Source organism: Anomaloglossus baeobatrachus, chromosome 7, assembly GCF_048569485.1.
Source record: "Anomaloglossus baeobatrachus isolate aAnoBae1 chromosome 7, aAnoBae1.hap1, whole genome shotgun sequence".
In the NCBI taxonomy this organism is placed as follows: Eukaryota; Metazoa; Chordata; class Amphibia; order Anura; family Aromobatidae; genus Anomaloglossus; species Anomaloglossus baeobatrachus.
Genome location: NC_134359.1, coordinates 119,966,961 through 119,985,794, shown reverse-complemented (window position 1 = coordinate 119,985,794; position 18,834 = coordinate 119,966,961). Strand labels below are relative to the sequence as shown.

Sequence of the window (18,834 nt, the reverse complement as noted above, 5' to 3'; positions counted from 1 at the left end):
CAAAGGGGTCCACGGCTACAGCTGCCCTGGCCGATGACTACACCAACAATCGGGCTCCTGAAGCCAGGAGAGCAGCCACCAGCAGCACCTGGAGAGGGGGTAAGATGAACTCTGCGACTGCCCCACCTGCCCCTAGACTGCAGGGGGTGTCCCCCTCAACTCCCCTCTCCAGGCCCGTGGCAGAACCAAGACGGTGCCACCAGTGCAACCTACCTGGACACTTCAAGGCCATGTGCCCTCAGCGTCCCAAGGCCCCGGCTCCGTCCCCGTCCCAAGGGCCGCCCAAGGTGTATTGTGTGGGTGGGGGTGGTGGTAGGTCCCTGGACAGCTTCCAACCTGTCACCGTCGGCCGGTCTGTGACCATAGGACTGCGAGACAGCGCCTCGGAGGTGACTCTGGTGCGGCCTGAGATGGTGTCCCCCCAAGACTTGATCCCTGGAAAAACCCTCGCTGTCTCCGGGATTGGAGGCATTGACCCGGCGCTGCCTGTTGCTGACATTTATGTGGACTGGGGCGCAGGGCGAGGGGTGAGGGAGGTGGGGGTAACTGATCGGATCCCCGCAAACGTGCTACTTGGGACAGATTTGGGGCAGATAACCTCCCAGTTTGGGCCCCAACCAAGGGCTGAACCTTCAGCCAGTACTGACATGCCTCCGGACAATGTTAATGTGTTATCTATGAATGATGTAAGGGAGGAGGGAGTGAACTCTGATATTTCTGCTTGCATAGACACCATAGACACACACACAGCTGCAGCTGTGACAGGGGAGGGGGTCAGAGAAAGGTGTGACAATGCCTCTACAAGTAATCAGCCTGTGAGCTGGGATCTGTTGCCCTCTGCAGGGATAAGCAGAGAGCAGGGTGCTGCAGGGGGAGGACCAGTGTGTGGGGTGGGGGCTACCACAGCAAATGTGGGGTCCCCAGAGATTTCACAGCGGGGTTCTGTTGCTGCAGGAGGGGAACAGGCAGGTGAGATTGGGGCCGGTCCAGGAGCGGAAGTGCTCCCAGGTAAGATCTCGGTGCATGGTTCCCCCACAACCGGGGTGTCAGGAAGCCAGGTAGGTCTGCCTGAACCGGCGACTTGGTCAGGAACGGAGGAGGAGCAGGCACGACCCACGGTCGCAGCGGCTGTGGCCGCTGTCACCCGCAGTGGGAGTGCTGGAAGCCAAGGGGCCTCCCGGAGGTCCGATAGCTCTTCCCCTTCTGACCAAGTGGCAGCCGAGTCAGGTGGAGGCCAGGACACAGGTCCCGGGGTACTGACCGAAGATGTGACAGTCTCGTCGATTCTGGCCACATCTAGTCAGGGGTTTCAGGCAGCGTTAGAAGCTGACGACAGCCTGAAAGCTCTTAAGGAGCAGGCGGCACAGCCTCCCTCGGACTCGGACCCGGAGCGAGTGGTCTGGGACCAAGGACGGCTGTACCGGGCCACGGTCCAGCAGGGTTCACCGGAGGCGTGGCCCAGGGACCGACAGTTGGTGGTACCCTATCCGTTCCGGACGGAGTTGTTGCGGATCGCACATGAGATTCCGATGGCCGGACACCTAGGGATCGCTAAGACCAAGGCCAGGTTAAACCAGCATTTCTACTGGCCAAAAATGGGGGCCGATGTGGCTGCCTACTGCCGTTCGTGTGAAACCTGTCAGAGAGTGGGGAAGGCGGGGCCACGCCCCAAAGCCCCACTGGTATCTCTGCCAATCATCGATGAGCCTTTCAGGAGGGTGGCTGTGGATCTGGTCGGCCCGCTGGCCATCCCCAGCAGCTCCGGGAAACGCTTCATACTGACGGTAGTGGACTATGCCACCCGGTACCCAGAAGCAGTGGCCTTGTCGTCCATTCGGGCTGACAAGGTGGCCACCGCATTGCTGGAGATTTTCTCCCGAGTGGGTTTTCCCCAGGAAATGCTCACTGACCGGGGGACCCAATTCATGTCCCAGCTGATGGAGGCCCTCTGTAAGCAAGTCCAGGTGCGACATCTGGTGGCCAGCCCGTACCATCCACAGACTAATGGCCTGTGCGAGCGGTTCAATGGCACCTTAAAGCAGATGCTTAAGATGTTGGTCGACTCCCATGGGCGTGACTGGGAGCGGTATCTCCCACACCTGTTATTTGCTTACCGGGAGGTTCCACAGGCCTCAACAGGATTCTCACCGTTTGAGCTCCTGTACGGGCGACGTGTGCGGGGCCCCCTGGCTCTGGTGAAAGAGGCTTGGGAAGGGGATTTGGCCACCCCTGGAGTGTCGGTTATCGAGTATGTCATGCGCTTCCGGGACAAAATGCAGGCCTTGACGCAACTGGTACACGACAATATGGCTCAAGCCCAGGCCGATCAGAAGCGTTGGTACGACCAGAACGCTTGTGAGAGGACCTACCAAGTGGGTCAAAAGGTGTGGGTACTGGTCCCCGTACCACAGGACAAGCTTCAGGCAGCCTGGGAAGGCCCATACCTCGTGTACCAGCAGCTCAACCCTGTAACGTACCTGGTCACCCTGGACCCTGCCCGTGGAAGGCGGAAGCCCTTCCATGTGAACATGATGAAGGCACATCATGAGCGGGAGGCATGTGCGCTCCCCGTGTGCAACCTGCCCGAGGAGGGAGAAGCGGAAACCCTCTTGGATATGCTAGCCCAGGTTAGGGCAGGCGGATCCATTGAGGATGTGGAGGTTGGCCACCAGCTCTTGGAAGACCAACGGTCCCAGCTGTGGGCCACCCTCCTCCCCTTCCGGGGGTTGTTTACCAACCAGCCCGGAAGGACTGACTTGGCTGTCCATCACGTGGACACTGGGGATCATCCCCCGATCCGGCGTTCAGCATATCGGGTCTCCCTGGAGGTGCAGCAACACATGCGCCAGGAGATTGACGAGATGCTGAAGCTGGGGGTGATCCAGGCATCCAACAGCGCTTGGGCCTCGCCTGTAGTCCTCGTCCCTAAGAAGGACCGAACCACTCGGTTCTGCGTGGACTACAGGGGGCTCAATGCGGTCACGGTCGCCGATGCGTACCCAATGCCACGCATCGATGACCTGCTCGATCAGTTGGCCGGGGCTCAGTACCTGACCATCATGGATCTGAGCCGGGGATATTGGCAGATCCCCCTGACTCGCAAGGCCAGGGAACGCTCTGCCTTTATTACCCCATTTGGACTGTACGAGTCCACGGTGATGCCATTCGGGATGAGGAATGCCCCTGCCACTTTCCAGCGGATGGTCAACACCCTGCTCAAGGGACTTGAAGGGTACGCGGCCGCGTACCTGGATGACATTGCCGTCTTCAGTCCCACCTGGGAGGACCACCTAGAGCATCTAGCACAGGTGCTCAGGCGGATCCACCGGGCAGGTTTGACCATCAAGCCGGGAAAGTGTCAGCTGGCCATGAGCGAGGTCCAGTACCTCGGTCACCGGGTAGGTGGGAGAACACTGAAGCCCGAGCCTGAGAAAGTGGAAGCCATCGCATCCTGGCCCACCCCCAGGACCAAGAAGCAGGTGATGTCCTTCTTGGGGACCGCTGGGTACTATAGGAGGTTTGTTCCATGCTATAGTAGCCTGGCAAAGCCCTTGACGGACCTCACCAAGAAGAAGCTGCCCTCTGCAGTCGATTGGACAATGGACTGCGAGACAGCCTTCCGGGCCCTAAAGGACGCCCTGTCCAGCCCGCCCGTGCTACAGGCAGCCGACTTCACGCGGCCGTTTGTAGTACAGACCGACGCCAGTGACTTCGGCCTCGGTGCGGTGCTCAGCCAGGTGGACTCTGCGAGCCAAGAGCACCCAGTCTTGTACCTGAGCAGGAAGCTGTTACCAAGGGAAGTTGCCTATTCCACGATGGAGAAGGAGTGCCTGGCCATAGTGTGGGCCCTGCAGCGTCTGCAACCCTATCTATACGGGCGCCACTTCATCGTGGAGACGGACCACAATCCCCTCAGCTGGTTGCACACCGTCTCTGGGACGAATGGGCGATTGTTGCGATGGAGCCTTGCGCTCCAGCAATACAACTTCACCATTCGCCACAAAAGGGGCCGTGACCACGGTAACGCAGACGGGCTGTCCCGACAAGGAGAGGTCGCGGACGGGCGCACGGGGGAACACCGGAGTGTGCTGCCCCCTAGCGCCCTCAAAAGGGGGGAGGTGTGAGGCAAATCCCGGGATATGAAGATGAATTATGACTCCAGTCATAATCCCTCATCACTCCCTGGCAGTGCCCCCTCCCTTCTTGTTCTCAGTGTTCCACTTACACCTCCATGGCCATGTCCTGTGATATGGAAATTAGGTGATGTGGGAACAAAGGACACAGGATGACTCCCTGCCGTCACCCTGTAACAAGAGTTGTATCTCATTATAAGGCTCTGGAACTAGCCAGACAGAACGACTCCAGTAAAAAATGGTTCATATCTCGCAAGCCATATTTCCGATAAATATGGCAACCATAAAAATGGTGTCTCCGCATGCGGACGATGCCGGCACACCCTTTTTATGGGAGCAGGACATTGGGAAATGCCCCAGGCGTGATATCAGCCAATGGGGAACTGGCAGACAGGTCATGAGTCCCCTCGTTCTGTAGCTAAATACATAACTGTCACAATGAGAGCATTGGCGTCCGCCTACGACGCTCCCAGGCAAAGTTATGGCCCATATTCCATGTTGTGGATTGTCCATAACTCAAGCCAGGGGTGGAGCAGTGCTCCCTCTGAGGTCACTAAGGTAGGAGGGGACCTGGATTTGCCCAGGTTGATAACCCTACTTCGGCCATTTTCCAGGGTTCTTTTCGCTGGGGGCACGTGTAGGAAACATCTGTGGGAAGGATCCTAGAAACCTGGGTACAGCGCCCCCCTGTGGCCAGACGCAACAAGGTAACTGCTGGAACTGTGTATGCCTGTTTGTAACCCATGCTTTGACTGTAACTGTACTCTGACATATGTATATTCTGTAGATTCCCTATTGTATATATTGTAGTTTCTAGTGTGCTTTAGGCTGATTAAATTATATAATTAATCTTGGGCTGTTCTGTTATCTCGATCTTGAATCCCACGTCTGTGTGTTCGGCTAATAGTTACCGTAAATCGGTTGGTGGCAGCGAGTTTGTGCCAAGGATTATTGTGGGGAGGCCAGTGAGATTCGGGGAGATTTTATATATTCCGCCCGCAGAGGTCGGGGGAATATATACCCTACTCTCACCGGGGACCCTTCAATAATCGGCATAAGTAGTATAGCGGCCTCCTTGCTTATTGTCGGGCAATTCCATAATTGGCCTGACTATAAGAGGGGCGCTAGAGAGCGCGTCACGTGCTCTGTCTGTCGGTCGGGAGGTATAAAGGAGGGGTGACCCCACTTGTTACCCCCCGATTGTGACGTACTGGTAGCCAGCGCGGGGGATTTCTGAGTGACCCCCCCGGTGGTTTGTGACAGGAGCCCTATCTTGTGCACCCTTATACCACCTATACCAGGACACTGTATTCAGTGGTGGTATTCCCATTGATGTTTGAAATGTTTTACAGGACTTATCGGAAAGGTCCTGAAGTTCGATATTGGTTCTATATGTTTACAGCTGCAATTGCATTAACTTTATTTCTTTCCCGGGACAGGCTTATTACTGTTGGAGGGTTAACCACACTTAATTGCAGGGCAGAAAGCGTCTTATTCCTGGGATCCTGGTTCTATAAAAAGATCTATGTGATATGGGGTCAGAGCTAATATTTATCACCTGGAATGTCAGAGGCCTTAAATCGCCCCCAAAAAACATATTAAGGTATTCTCCCAAATTAAGCAAGTCAAGGCCCAACTGGTGGTACTGGTAGAGACTCACCTCACACGGGACACAGCCAGACTAGTAAACAAACCGTGGGTACAATGGTCGGCACATGCGTTCCACACCAGCTACTCCAGGGGTGTCTCTCTATTGGTCCATAGACATATCCGTTGGGAAGTGAAGGTGGTGAGGCGTGACCCGGAGGGGCGATTTGTGTTTATATATGCGTCTATAAACTTTAGAGATTATGTGCTGTTATGTAGTTACAACCCCCTGCCAGCTCGCATCTCCATTCTTAAACAAGCACTGAGCTTTGCCCTCAATTATCCAGATGCGTATGTGTGTTATGTATGGGGGATTTTAATCTTGTGACGAATGAGGAGCAGGACAGGTTTCGAATGGATGGAGGGGGACAACATTCGGCCACACACTTGACTGATTTGCAGCGATGCGCGGAGGGAGGTGGGTGGATTGACCTTTGGCGACTCCGGCATCCTAACACCCGAGAATATACATGTCATTCTTCTACTAGACGCACGCTGTCCCGACTAGATTATATTTTGGGTCGAGCAATATCGCAACCTGGGTGGATGACGTGGTACACAGGGTCAGGGGCATATTAGATCACAGCCCAGTGATTCTAACTATGAAGACTAACCAAGGTGTTGGTAAACCCTTTTGGAGGTTAAACCCCTTTTGGCTGAAACTAATAGATCAAAGTGATAGAACTCTGACCCAAATAGAGGATTTCCTGGCAGCCCATCCTAAACCCTGGAATATTAACTTGGTGTGGGACACTCTTAAAGCCTACCTTAGAGAGTGTTTGTCTTCAACCATAACATACCTTAAAAGAGTGACTAAAACTGAGGATGATATAGTAAAGGGGAGACTTAGGGACTCAGAGGCAATATATATATCGGCCCCAACCGATGGAAATAGGGCGGCCTGGATGCAATCATATAGGTTATATATGCAGCACTCTGAGACCAAGTCCAAACGCAAATTGTTCTTTACCCGACAATCATATTTTGAGCTTGGAAATCAATCCAGTAAATTATTGGCATATATGGTTAGGCAACGCAACACTTCAAAAACAATATTGGTTATACGGAGGATGGATGGCTCAATAGCTACATCCCCTGAAGATATTTTAGAGTGCTTTTGTGAATACTATAAAACCCTATACACTTCTAGAAATCCTCATGGAGTTCAAAGTTGCGTGACATATTTGTCGGATTTGGAGTTTCCCAGTTTGAGTGGATCACAACGGGCGTCTCTGGAGGCGGACATCACACTGGATGAAGTGATTACTGCCATCTCGGATATGGCTAGGGGGAAATCTCCGGTTCCAGATGGCCTTCCCATAGAATTCTATAGTAAATATTGTGACGTATTGGCCCCGATTCTTTTAGACGTTTTCTCACATTTTTCAGCCAGCGACTCTCTACCCTCCTTCCTCAGCACAACCATATGTGCTTCGTATAAGGAGGCAGGTAAAGACCCACTAGACTGTGGTTCATACCGTCCTATATCCCTAGTTAACGTGGATTACAAGATCTTTACCAAAATACTGGCGTCCAGGCTTAATTCAGACATATTGAGTATAGTTCACCCAGATCAAACCGGATTTATGCCTGGGAAAAACACCTCTATAAATATAAGACGGGTCTAGTCCATAGTGCAATATAGCACACTGGTCCATGAGAACGAGTGGGCCTTGGCCTCGCTGGACGCGGCCAAGGCATTTCACTCGGTAGAATGGCCATTTTTATTTGCCTGCCTCCAGATATTCGCCTTTGGGCCTAAATTCAGTAATTGGATTCATATGTTGTATAGGTCCCCGACAGCCAATATACTAGTTAATGGTGCTATGTCTACACCCTTCTCATTGAATCGGGGCACAAGACAGGGATGCCCTCTGTCTCCAGCATTGTTTGCACTAGTTATTGAAGCTTTGGCAATTAGAATCCGCTCTCATCCACAGATCACTGGAATCGCTATAGCCGACCGCACAGATCAAATAGGATTGTATGCGGATGACATGGTTGTCTTCTTAGATTGAGTGCAAGAGACTCTACCGGTGGTTATAGACACTATAGATAAATTTGGGGAGTTTTCGGGACTATGCATCAACTGGGATAAGTCGGCTTTGATGCCATTAATGCATGGGTCTGGAATTTCAATGGAGGGTAGGTCACCTCTGCAAGTGGTAACTAGCTTTAAATACCTGGGAATACACATACAGAAGGACCATACACTAGACCTGCAGACGAGTATAACACCACTTCTGGAGCACGTTAAACTTAAATATAACTTGTGGAGCAAGCTACCCCTGTCAGTGGTTGGCAGAATAAATTTAATCAAAATGATATTACTTCCAAAGCTTAGTTATACACTACAACATAGTGCAGTATCAGTACCCAAATCCTTCTTCTCAATGTTGAACTCGCTTACTACCTCTTTCATATGGGGGAAATCCAGACCCAAACTTCGGTTATCCATTTTACAGAGATCCGAAAGACTGGGACGGATGGCTTTACCGGAGTTCTTCCTCTACTACCTCGCGGGACAGCTTAGGGCACTAGAGACTTGGATGCCTGGATTTCAGCTGCCAAACTCTGAGAGTCACTTGGCACACGCGGCTGGGACTGATTGTTTAGTGGGTTTTCTGGAATCAGATGGACTGAGAAGTCCACGGCAATTACCCCTCCTCAGGTTGGCAAGATTAGTCTGGCGACAAGCCAAGAGGGTGGCACACTTCGAAGGGGTGGTGGCGGAACTCCCATTATGGGGGAATAGCCACTTCCATACTCAGAGATCACCCCTCGGCGCAATTCTGGGCCACTCACAGCGTCAGTGCATTAGGTGATCTTTTTGTCCCGGGAACAACAACCTTCAAGTCCTTTGAACAAGTTCAGATTGAATATAATGTTCCAAGATCACAGTTTTTTTTTTAGATACCTGCATATTTGCACAGCGATTCAATCCCACATACAGAAAATTGGAGTGAGGAAATTGATATCATCACTTCCTATGATAGGTATTCTAAAATCACGAGGACCTCGAGGCCTCATCTCAGCTATATATACTTACCTGTTGTCATTGGGGGTGGAGTCGGACCCCTTGCCAGCCCAGGATAGATGGAAATCTCTAATTCCCTCTCTACAGGGAGAGGAATGGGAAGAGATATTGGAATCTCCGACTGCGGTATCCCCTTCGGTTAATAATAAGTTGATTCAATGCTACATTGTCCACCAGGCATACCTTACTCCAACTCGATTTTTTAGTATGGACTGTTCTCGTACATCGGAGTGCCCAAGGTGTCATATTGAGACAGCTCCAAATCATATGTATGAAATTTGCCCCTGAGAGATATCTTCGTACTGGCGGGGAGTGACATCTCTGCTGACATCGATTGTGTCGATTCCTGTTTTGTGTGACCCTTTGCTATGCCTGTTTGGGGTGGTGGAGGAAGAGTCCTGGGATCATTACATGACAATATTCCTCAGAGAGGCATTGTTTCTGGCTAGAAAATGAATAGCTCTGAGGTGGATGGGAGATTCGAATCCAACTGTGCGGTCCTGGGTTAAACTAGTCAATGCAACCCTAGTCTATGAGCGGGTGGTATATTATAATAGGGGGTGCCCGGGAAAATTTAACAAAATCTGGGGTTTGTGGAATTCTTCTCCAGACACACTTGCGGAGGATTGAGGTAGATTATGCGGATAATGGTGGTTCCCACTAGATATTGGGATACGAAACACTGTCCAATGGTATATTGAGATATAATAATGCAATGTGGCTGTTGTTCTTTCTTTTTCTATTCCTCTTTCTATCTTGTTTTCAAAATATGGTCATGCTGATAGTTAGAGCTGTTCTTATGCTCAATATAAAATTAGATATATATGCAAATGATAAGAAGTATGGATAATAACATTGTTCTATGTTAAGTGCTAAAGATATTATGGACTTTATATTACTGATCATTGTTATATTTAAATATTACTATCGATATACTGAGCTATCTTTATATGGCAAATGTCAGTTGTACCAGGTTTGAAATTGTTAATAAAACGAAGTTAAAAAAAAAAAAAAAAAAAAGATGAGCCACAAAATAGATAAGGGGTATGGAGAATCTTGATTATAGGGAAAGATTAAAAGTATTACATGTATTTAGTCTTGAGAAGAGCCGTATAATGAGTGACATGATTAATTTATACAAGTGCATAAATACAAAAAGTATGGTCAAAAGCGGTTTCATGTAAAACCCCCTCTACAGACAAGGAGACCTCACTCTGCCTTCTAAAGAAAAGTTTCATCTCCAGAAGAGACAAGGCTTCTTTAACATGAGAAGCATTAATCTGTGGAATAGTCTACCTCAGAGACTCGTCACAGTGGGAACTGATACTTTAATGCTTAAGTAAATGCTCTTTTCTGAATATTTGGTTTAGTGGTTTGATAATCGGGTCAGGAGGGAAAGATTAGAACAATCCGCTCTTTTGGGGCAGACTGGATCTTGTCTTATGGTTGTGCCATTTCCTGTTATGTTTCCCATCGCTCAGGTGAACGTAATGGACATTTTCTACTGTATCAACTATGTAACCATAGGTCGGGTACCTGTGCATCACATCGTGAGAACAATGGAAACCAATGAGGGATTTTGAAACTGATGGGGAGGAGACACAGATTAGATATTAGATAAAACTTTTTGACAGTGAGAGCGATCAATGAGTGGAACAGGCTGCCACGAGAGGTGGTGAGTTCTCCTTCAATGGAAGTCTTTAAAAAGAGGTTGGACGGACATCTGTCTGGGATGATTTAGTGAATCCTGCTTTGAGCAGGGGGTTGGACTAGATGACCCAGGAGGTCCATTCCAACTCTAATATTCTATGATTTTCAAGAACCTGATTTTCTGAAAGTGGATGAAACCATTCTTGATTATGTCCAGATGGTGCAAACCCATACAGGGCAAACCCTGCTCTAGAAATCCTGTATCCACTGTGCTTGTTTTTCTCTGCAGCAAACAGTGACCTGCGGTGCCGGCTTTCCATACCGCAGCATGTCAACTGTTGGCAACGGAATTTCATGCGTCCTCCATAGGGAGAACACAAGTGAAAAACCACAGTGCACTGAACCCTGATCGTGGGTACAAGCAGCTGCAGTCTCCTGTGTTCTCCTGCGGAGGAGACGCGTGGCCCCGCAGGTCAGGACCCGCTGCGTTCAGGACGCCGTGAGTCCTAATCGTGGGCACATACCCTTAGGATACAACCCAATCCCAAAGGATAATAATAATCCCATCCAATTCTCAATTTATTCACAGAGGACTAAGAAAAGTCACTGATACGACAGCCCTGTGCAATGGAGGATGTGGGAACTTGGATGTCCATTATTACACTGCACAAAATGAGCGTTGAAGAACTTATTTATTCCATGTTATTACCTCATTATTTGGGTCTTGAATGACTTTATACAGGGCAGACACTAGACTTTTCTTCCGATGGAGAGTTGCAGCATAAGCAGATAGCTGCGTTTCAGGTAACACCTGTAAATAAAACAAACGGGAAATTAGTTTATAAATTCTACTAAAAATAAATACATAAAAAAAAGTGAATTTTCATAATTGTAATTTTTTTTATTAAAAAAAATCATTTAAAAAAAAAAATCAGAGAAATGTAAATTAATAGTGACAGAACATTAAACAAATCTTATAAAGTAATTGTATCTTAACATTATAATAGTTAATTGGTTAATAAAAGAATATAAAAGGGAATACACACCAGACTAAAAACAAAAACCAAACATTCACAAACAAAATGTGTTTATGACGCATGTGATATATAGTGTGTGCACATGGTGAACTTACAGTCAAACACTGATGAGTATAGATGGGTTTTCACCATCTGACTTGTGGCATTAAACGGTAAATAGTTACCGATTGGTGCTCATGTAATGGTGTGTTCAAACAGACCGCGGTTAATGATGTGCACTGAAAGATCAGTAATAGATGGCATAGGCTGCCATAAGGAGGACGCTCCACCGAGAACGGTGATCTTTTGTGCAGCATAAAAGATCATTTCACCTAATGAACAAGTGTATTTTTGGTTACAGGATTATCATAAAACGAGCAGTGTACATGTAAGCGGTTATTTCAGGGTTTCTCTAGATAGATAAACAATACCACAAAGTTTCCCATTACCAAAGTATGCCTTTTTTCTCTTTTTCACACATCGACCATATGGATTAGTCTCATGGTCATTAAATTGGGATATTATTATTTATTTTAATTTCCTTCACCTCTTTCTCAAGCCATGGCGACTTGATGGATGAACGCTCTGTAGGAGGATCGAACTTGTGCAGCCTAGATAGGTTCAACAGGCTCTTCTCAGTTGTTTTCTTTATTATTATCAAGCCATCAGGGTGCTGGTCTTCCTTTTCACCATGTTCCTTCTATTCCTACGACCATTACCTCGTTCTCCAGTGATTTCTCTCTTCGTATCACGTGTACAAAGTAGGTAAGGCGTAGCTTGGTTATCCTTGCTTTGATTGACATATCTGGCTTGATTTGTTCCAAAATGTGATTTGTTTCTTCTTCTTCTTGCCAGCCATAGTACTGATAACATCTTTCTCAAGCACAACATTTCAAAGTTGTTGATTCTTCTTATGTCTTGTTCCTTTATTATCTAGGTTTTGCATCCATCTGTTATTACAGAAAAGACCAGACTATGCATGAGCGTGTCTTCATCACCAGTGAAATGTTCCTCGATCTGAAGATCTTGTACAGTGACTTTATTGTTGGTTTGCCCATAGCTGTTCTCCTATTGACTTCTGGTGTCTTCGCTGCATCTTTAGTGATCATTGATCTGAATAGGTTGAAGTCCTTTACAACTTCCAGTTCGTTGCCGTCAATCTCAAAGGTGTCCTGGTCGTACCTGGCAGTAGTCAATAGCTTTGTCTTCTTTGTATTGAGTAGCAGTCCCATGTTTGAGCTTTCCATCTTGACACTCTGTAATAAGTCCTTTATTCCATCTACGTTTGTTGCTATCAATGTTGTGTCATCTGCGTATTTAACATTGTTGATGATCTATTTAGCAATTGGACAGCTTTTTCTCCTGAAATAAGTGTGAGACTGTGACCGGGGTTATCTATGACGGCCGGTATGTCTCGCCCCGGTTGTGCTCACTCTATGATAATCCACTATAGGGTTAATGCTGTTTTCCCTACAGGCTGAAGGGAGGGATAAATAGATTCAGGAACAAGGGCAGGTGTGCCGGGTGTGAGGGAGTGATCACATCTCCCTGAGTTCTCTGCCGGAAAGGCACATATGTAATATTATGGACTTTTTCTTTGGAATAAACCGTGTGCTGTGAACCTTGGTGCCTGGATCCCGTGTCTTCTGCAGCGCAGCCGACGACGCTACCTCACATATGGTGGAGAATCGGCGGGCATGACAGCCGGTGAGGTGTAGCATTCATCCCTGGTGACCCAGCTGCGCATGTCCTGGATTCGAGCGGCTATACTACAGCCCAAACCCGGCGACGCCATGGAGGACATAATAAAGCATTTGGCTCAGGCTAATGCACAGCAGCAACAGGCTAATGCACAGCAGCTACAAACCAATGCACACCTGCTCCAATCCTTGCAAGTGCAGGAAAAAAAATTCCAAGAACAGATGGATCAGGCCAATGCACGTCAGCAGCAAGCCTTGCAATTGCAGGAAAAAGGCACCAAGAACAGATGGTTCTCCTGGCCAAGTCGATCCGTGCCGGACCGGCAGCAACAACCCAGGGACCGGGTGACGACGGCAGCGTCCGGAAAGCGGTGAGACAAGCGTTGCAAAAGATGACCCCGGGTGATGATGTGGAAGCGTTCCTGGCGGTGTTTGAACGGGTGGCCGAGCGGGAAAAGCTGCCGACCCCGCAGTGGGCTGAGGTATTGTCACCCTATCTGACGGGGGAACCCCAAAAAGCGTACCTGGACCTCTGTACCGAGGACGCCATTGACTATGTGACCCTGAAAGCCGAAATACTGGCTCGGTTGGGGGTAAATACCTATGTACGGGCTCAGCGGGTAAATCAGTGGTTCTATGAGGAAGCCAAACCCGTACGCTCCCAGGCCTATGACTTGTTACATCTTGTAAAAAAGTGGTTGCAGCCTGACACTCTGAGCCCGGCGCAAATGGTGGAAAGGGTAGTAGTGGATCGTTTTGTGCGCACTTTACCCGTCACCGTTCAACGGTGGGTCGGACAGGGTGACCCGAGTACCCTGGACCAATTAGTGTCCCTGGTAGAGCGGCATGTGGCTACGCAGGACTTGATACGGGACACTGAGACTTTGCGTACCGCCCGTCGGTCCGGCCCCTCCAAGCCTAGGGCCAAGGACCCACCGCTGACACCGGTGCGGGAGTCCGCTACCGTCCCGTCTGAAGCCGCACCCTCCGTCCCTGAGGTCCGGAAAACTATGTACCCTAAACGACAACTCGTCAAGGGGGTGTCCTTCCCTATTAGATGTTGGCGGTGCCAGCGGGTGGGACATATGGAAGCCCAGTGTCCACTCACCACGGAGCCCATGGATTGTGGGGTTACCCGGCGGGGTTCAATGTATGCTCAGGTGGTGTGTACCGCTGACCTGGTCTACCCAGAGACTGAGCCCCACTTGTGCCAAATTCAGGTGAATGGATGTCCGGTTACAGGCTTGTTGGATTCCGGAAGCTTAGTGACCCTTGTGCGATCAACCCTAAGGGCTAAAGTAAAGGCCACCGGACGTACCGTGGGGGTGGTTTGCATACATGGGGACCGCCGAGACTATCCCACGGGGATTGTCACCAACACAGCACCTTGCGGTCAGGTGCAACATGAGGTGGGACGTATTAATACTCTTCCCTATGATGTGATCCTAGGAAGGGATCTGCCCTATTTTTGGACTTTATGGAAGGGACCTCCTAAGTCCCCTCAGATATTGGTCAGTCCGGGACCTGAGCCCTACAATCCTGAATCCGGGACGCCTGCCGTAGGGGTCCCCATGATAGGGACAGGATGTGAACCTGATAGGTCGCCCCTAGAGGTATTGGCAGGAGAGGCTGAGACGGTCGAGCCCATCCCGGAGTTGGAGGCGTCCCCGGATACGTTTGGGACAGCCCAACTCCAGGACCCTACATTAATACATGCCCGGAGTCGGGTGACAGTAGTTGACGGGGTGGCAGAGCTGCCTGGTGCCCAGGTAAGATACCCCCATTTCGCTCTTAAGCAGGATTTACTCTACCGGGTAGATGAAATACGGGGCGTAGGGGTAGAGCAGTTGGTGGTGCCCCAGCCGTATCGCCGGCGGGTCCTCGACTTGGCTCATAAACACCTGATGAGTGGTCACCTAGGGGTCAAGAAAACGCAGGAGCGAATATTGCAAAGGTTCTATTGGCCCGGGGTCTTTGGGGAGGTAAAACGGTTCTGCGAAACCTGCCCGGAGTGTCAGCTTACCGCACCCCTGACCCACTTTCGCAGTCCGTTGGTACCGTTACCCATTATAGAAGTCCCTTTTGAACGGATAGGGATGGATCTGGTGGGGCCCCTCGTAAAGTCTGCTCGAGGGCACCAGCATATCCTAGTGATCGTTGACTATGCCACCCGGTATCCAGAGGCGATACCTCTCAGACATACTGCAGCCAAGCTTATAGCTCGGGAGTTGTTTGCTGTGTTCTGCCGGGTGGGGTTGCCCAAGGAGATCCTTACGGATCAGGGGACCCCATTCATGTCTAAAGTGACCAAAGAGCTATGCCGGCTACTCCAGATCAAGCAGTTGCGTACGTCTGTGTATCATCCTCAGACGGATGGTTTAGTGGAACGATTCAATAAAACCCTGAAAACCATGCTCAAAAGGGTGATTTCCAAAGACGGGAAAGACTGGGATATGATGCTTCCCTATTTGATGTTTGCCATACGAGAGGTGCCACAGGCATCCACGGGGTTTTCGCCTTTTGAATTGTTATACGGGCGACATCCCCGGGGATTGTTGGACCTGGCAAAGGAAACCTGGGAGCAGGAGCCCACCCCCCATAAAAGTGTGATTGAACACATTTTGGGTATGCAGAACCGCATAAGCGCGGTCATGCCAATTGTGAAGGAGCATTTACAGGAGGCTCAGGCCGCGCAAAGCAGCCGCTACAATAGACAAGCCACCGTGCGGACCTTTAATCCCGGGGATCGGGTGTTGGTATTGATTCCCACGGCAGAGAGTAAATTCCTGGCTCAGTGGCAAGGCCCCTACGAGATAAAGGAAAGAGTCGGGGTGGTTAACTATAAAGTGTTGCAGCCCGGTAGGCGGAAACCTGAACAAATATACCATGTCAACCTATTAAAACCTTGGCAGGAACGGGAAAACCTGATGGCTGTTTTTTCCCCACCTCCCTCCTCTTCGGGTCGTTCACATCCGGCTCCAGCGACCTCCGGAGAGGACGAACCGGAAGTAAGGATTGGAGAAGTCCTCACCAAGACTCAGAGGCGAGAGGCCAGACGGTTGGTTCAGCAGAACCCCGATGTCTTCTCCGAGCTGCCCGGTAGGACCAGTCTGATACGACATGATATTGTCACCGAGCCCCACCTGAAGGTACGCCTGAAGTCATACCGGGTGCCGGAGGCTCGAAGACAAGCCATATCAGAGGAAGTGAAGACAATGCTACGCCTGGGGGTCATCGAAAAATCCCGGAGTGAATGGGCTAGTCCGATTGTCCTAATACCAAAACCCGATGGCTCCTTAAGGTTCTGCAATGACTTTAGGAGATTGAACGAAATATCCAAGTTCGATCTCTACCCCATGCCCCGGGTGGATGAGCTGATTGATAGGCTGGGACAGGCGCGATATTTTACCACGCTCGACCTGACCAAGGGGTACTGGCAGGTGCCACTAATGGAGTCCGCCAAGGAGAAAACCGCTTTTGTTACGCCGGAGGGTCTCTTCCACTATGTTGTCTTGCCTTTTGGGTTACATGGCGCTCCGGCCACGTTCCAGAGGTTGATGGACTTAGTGCTGGAACCCCACCAGGCGTATGCATCAGCGTACCTTGATGACATCATTATTTACAGCTCCGATTGGCAGACCCACTTGGAACAGGTACAAGCGGTGGTGGACGCGCTTCGAACAGCCGGATTGACAGCCAATCCCAAGAAATGTGCGTTGGGACTCACGGAAGCCCGCTACTTGGGCTACGTAATAGGCCAAGGAGTGATTAAGCCCCAAATTAACAAAGTTGAGGCGATCCAGAAGTGGCCTAGACCCCTGACCACGAAGCAGGTTAGGGCCTTCCTGGGTATCGTGGGGTACCACAGGAGGTTTGTAAAAGATTTTGCGGGACTATCAGCCCCCTTGACGGACCTTCTCAAAGGCAAGAAGTCCGTCATGGTGCACTGGACTCCGCAGGCCGAGGACTCCTTCCGGGCCCTGAAGGGGGTCCTGTGCGGACAGCCCGTTCTTGTAAACCCTGATTTCCGGAAAGAGTTCATAGTACAGACTGACGCCTCGGAGGTCGGCCTGGGGGCAGTGCTGTCTCAGGTGGTTCAGGGGGTGGAACACCCCGTCACCTTCTTAAGTAGGAAGCTCACCCCTCCCGAGCGGAATTATAGCGTAGTGGAGAAGGAGTGCCTGGCGATCAAGTGGGCCTTGGAGTCCCTATGCTATTACCTGCTGGGACGTCAGTTTCGCTTGGTGACGGATCACTCTCCACTGGTCTGGATGAGGTCCGCCAAGGAACGAAATGCCCGGGTTACCCGGTGGTTCCTTTCTCTGCAGAACTTCCGGTTTACAGTGGAACACCGGGCCGGTAGGTTGCAGGGCAACGCCGATGCCTTGTCCCGCGGCCCGTGTTTGATGGCCGAAGTTCAACCCCGCACGCTTGAACTGAGGGGGGGGGGTATGTGAGACTGTGACCGGGGTTATCTATGACGGCCGGTATGTCTCGCCCCGGTTGTGCTCACTCTATGATAATCCACTATAGGGTTAATGCTGTTTTCCCTACAGGCTGAAGGGAGGGATAAATAGATTCAGGAACAAGGGCAGGTGTGCCGGGTGTGAGGGAGTGATCACATCTCCCTGAGTTCTCTGCCGGAAAGGCACATATGTAATATTATGGACTTTTTCTTTGGAATAAACCGTGTGCTGTGAACCTTGGTGCCTGGATCCCGTGTCTTCTGCAGCGCAGCCGACGACGCTACCTCACATAAGTCACATGCCACTTATTTATGTGGTGAACTTCTTTCTTCTGTGTAGCAGTAATTTTAGTAGATATTTCCCAATGCATTTGCACAAGGTTGTGGAAATATTAGCAAACCAAGCAATTGAAGGACATAACAGATGAGTCCTGGTATATGGGGAATGGCAAATTAACCTCCATATTAACAAAATGTCAAGATAAGTTACCATAAATCTACCCAGAGTTACAAATATATACTCTTGTTCAACCTGCCAAACAATGGTCACCTCTTTTCTAACCCTCCCCCATACATACTAAATAGATGTCAACAAAACAATTATTCAGCCAACGGTCATTTGTCCTGTCTCCCCCATACACAAGAATGTTCGCCTAAAGGGTACTTTACACGCTGCAATATCGCTAGCGAGCGTACCCGCCCCCGTCGGTTGTGCATCACGGGCAAATCGATGCCCGTGGCTAACAACATCGCTAACACCCGTCACACGGACTTGCCTTCCCTGTGACGTTGCTCTGGCCGGCAATCCGCCTCCTTTCTAAGGGGGCGGTTCATGCGGCATCACAGCGACGTCACACGGCAGCCGTCCAATAGCAGAGGAGGGGCGGAGATGAGCGGCCGGAACATCCCGCCCACCTACTTCCTTCCTCATTTCTGGTGGAGGCAGGTAAGGAGAGGTTCGCCGTTCCTGCAGTGTCACACACAGCGATGTGTGCTGCTGCAGGAACGACGAACAACATCGTACCTGCAGCAGCAACCATATTTGGGAAAGGAGCGACGTGTCAACGAGCAACAATTTTTCACGTTTTTGTGCTTGTTGAGCGTCGCTCCTTAGCGACATCGCAGCGTGTGACACCAACGGCGCCGGATGTGCGTCACTAACTACGTGACCCCGACGATATATTGT

The 18,834-nt window shown here is 50.2% G+C and overlaps 1 protein-coding gene across 3 annotated transcripts in view; it reads right to left on the bottom strand.

Annotated features, from left to right (window-relative positions):
- HYCC2 (hyccin PI4KA lipid kinase complex subunit 2) overlaps positions 1–18,834 on the bottom strand; it is a 142,605-nt gene that overhangs the window by 53,974 nt on the left and 69,797 nt on the right. For all 3 annotated transcript variants that reach the window (XM_075317628.1, XM_075317629.1, XM_075317630.1), the window contains one exon: positions 11,177–11,278. In XM_075317628.1, coding sequence (XP_075173743.1) covers positions 11,177–11,278 — 102 coding nt within the window. The remainder of the gene's footprint in view (positions 1–11,176; positions 11,279–18,834) is intronic.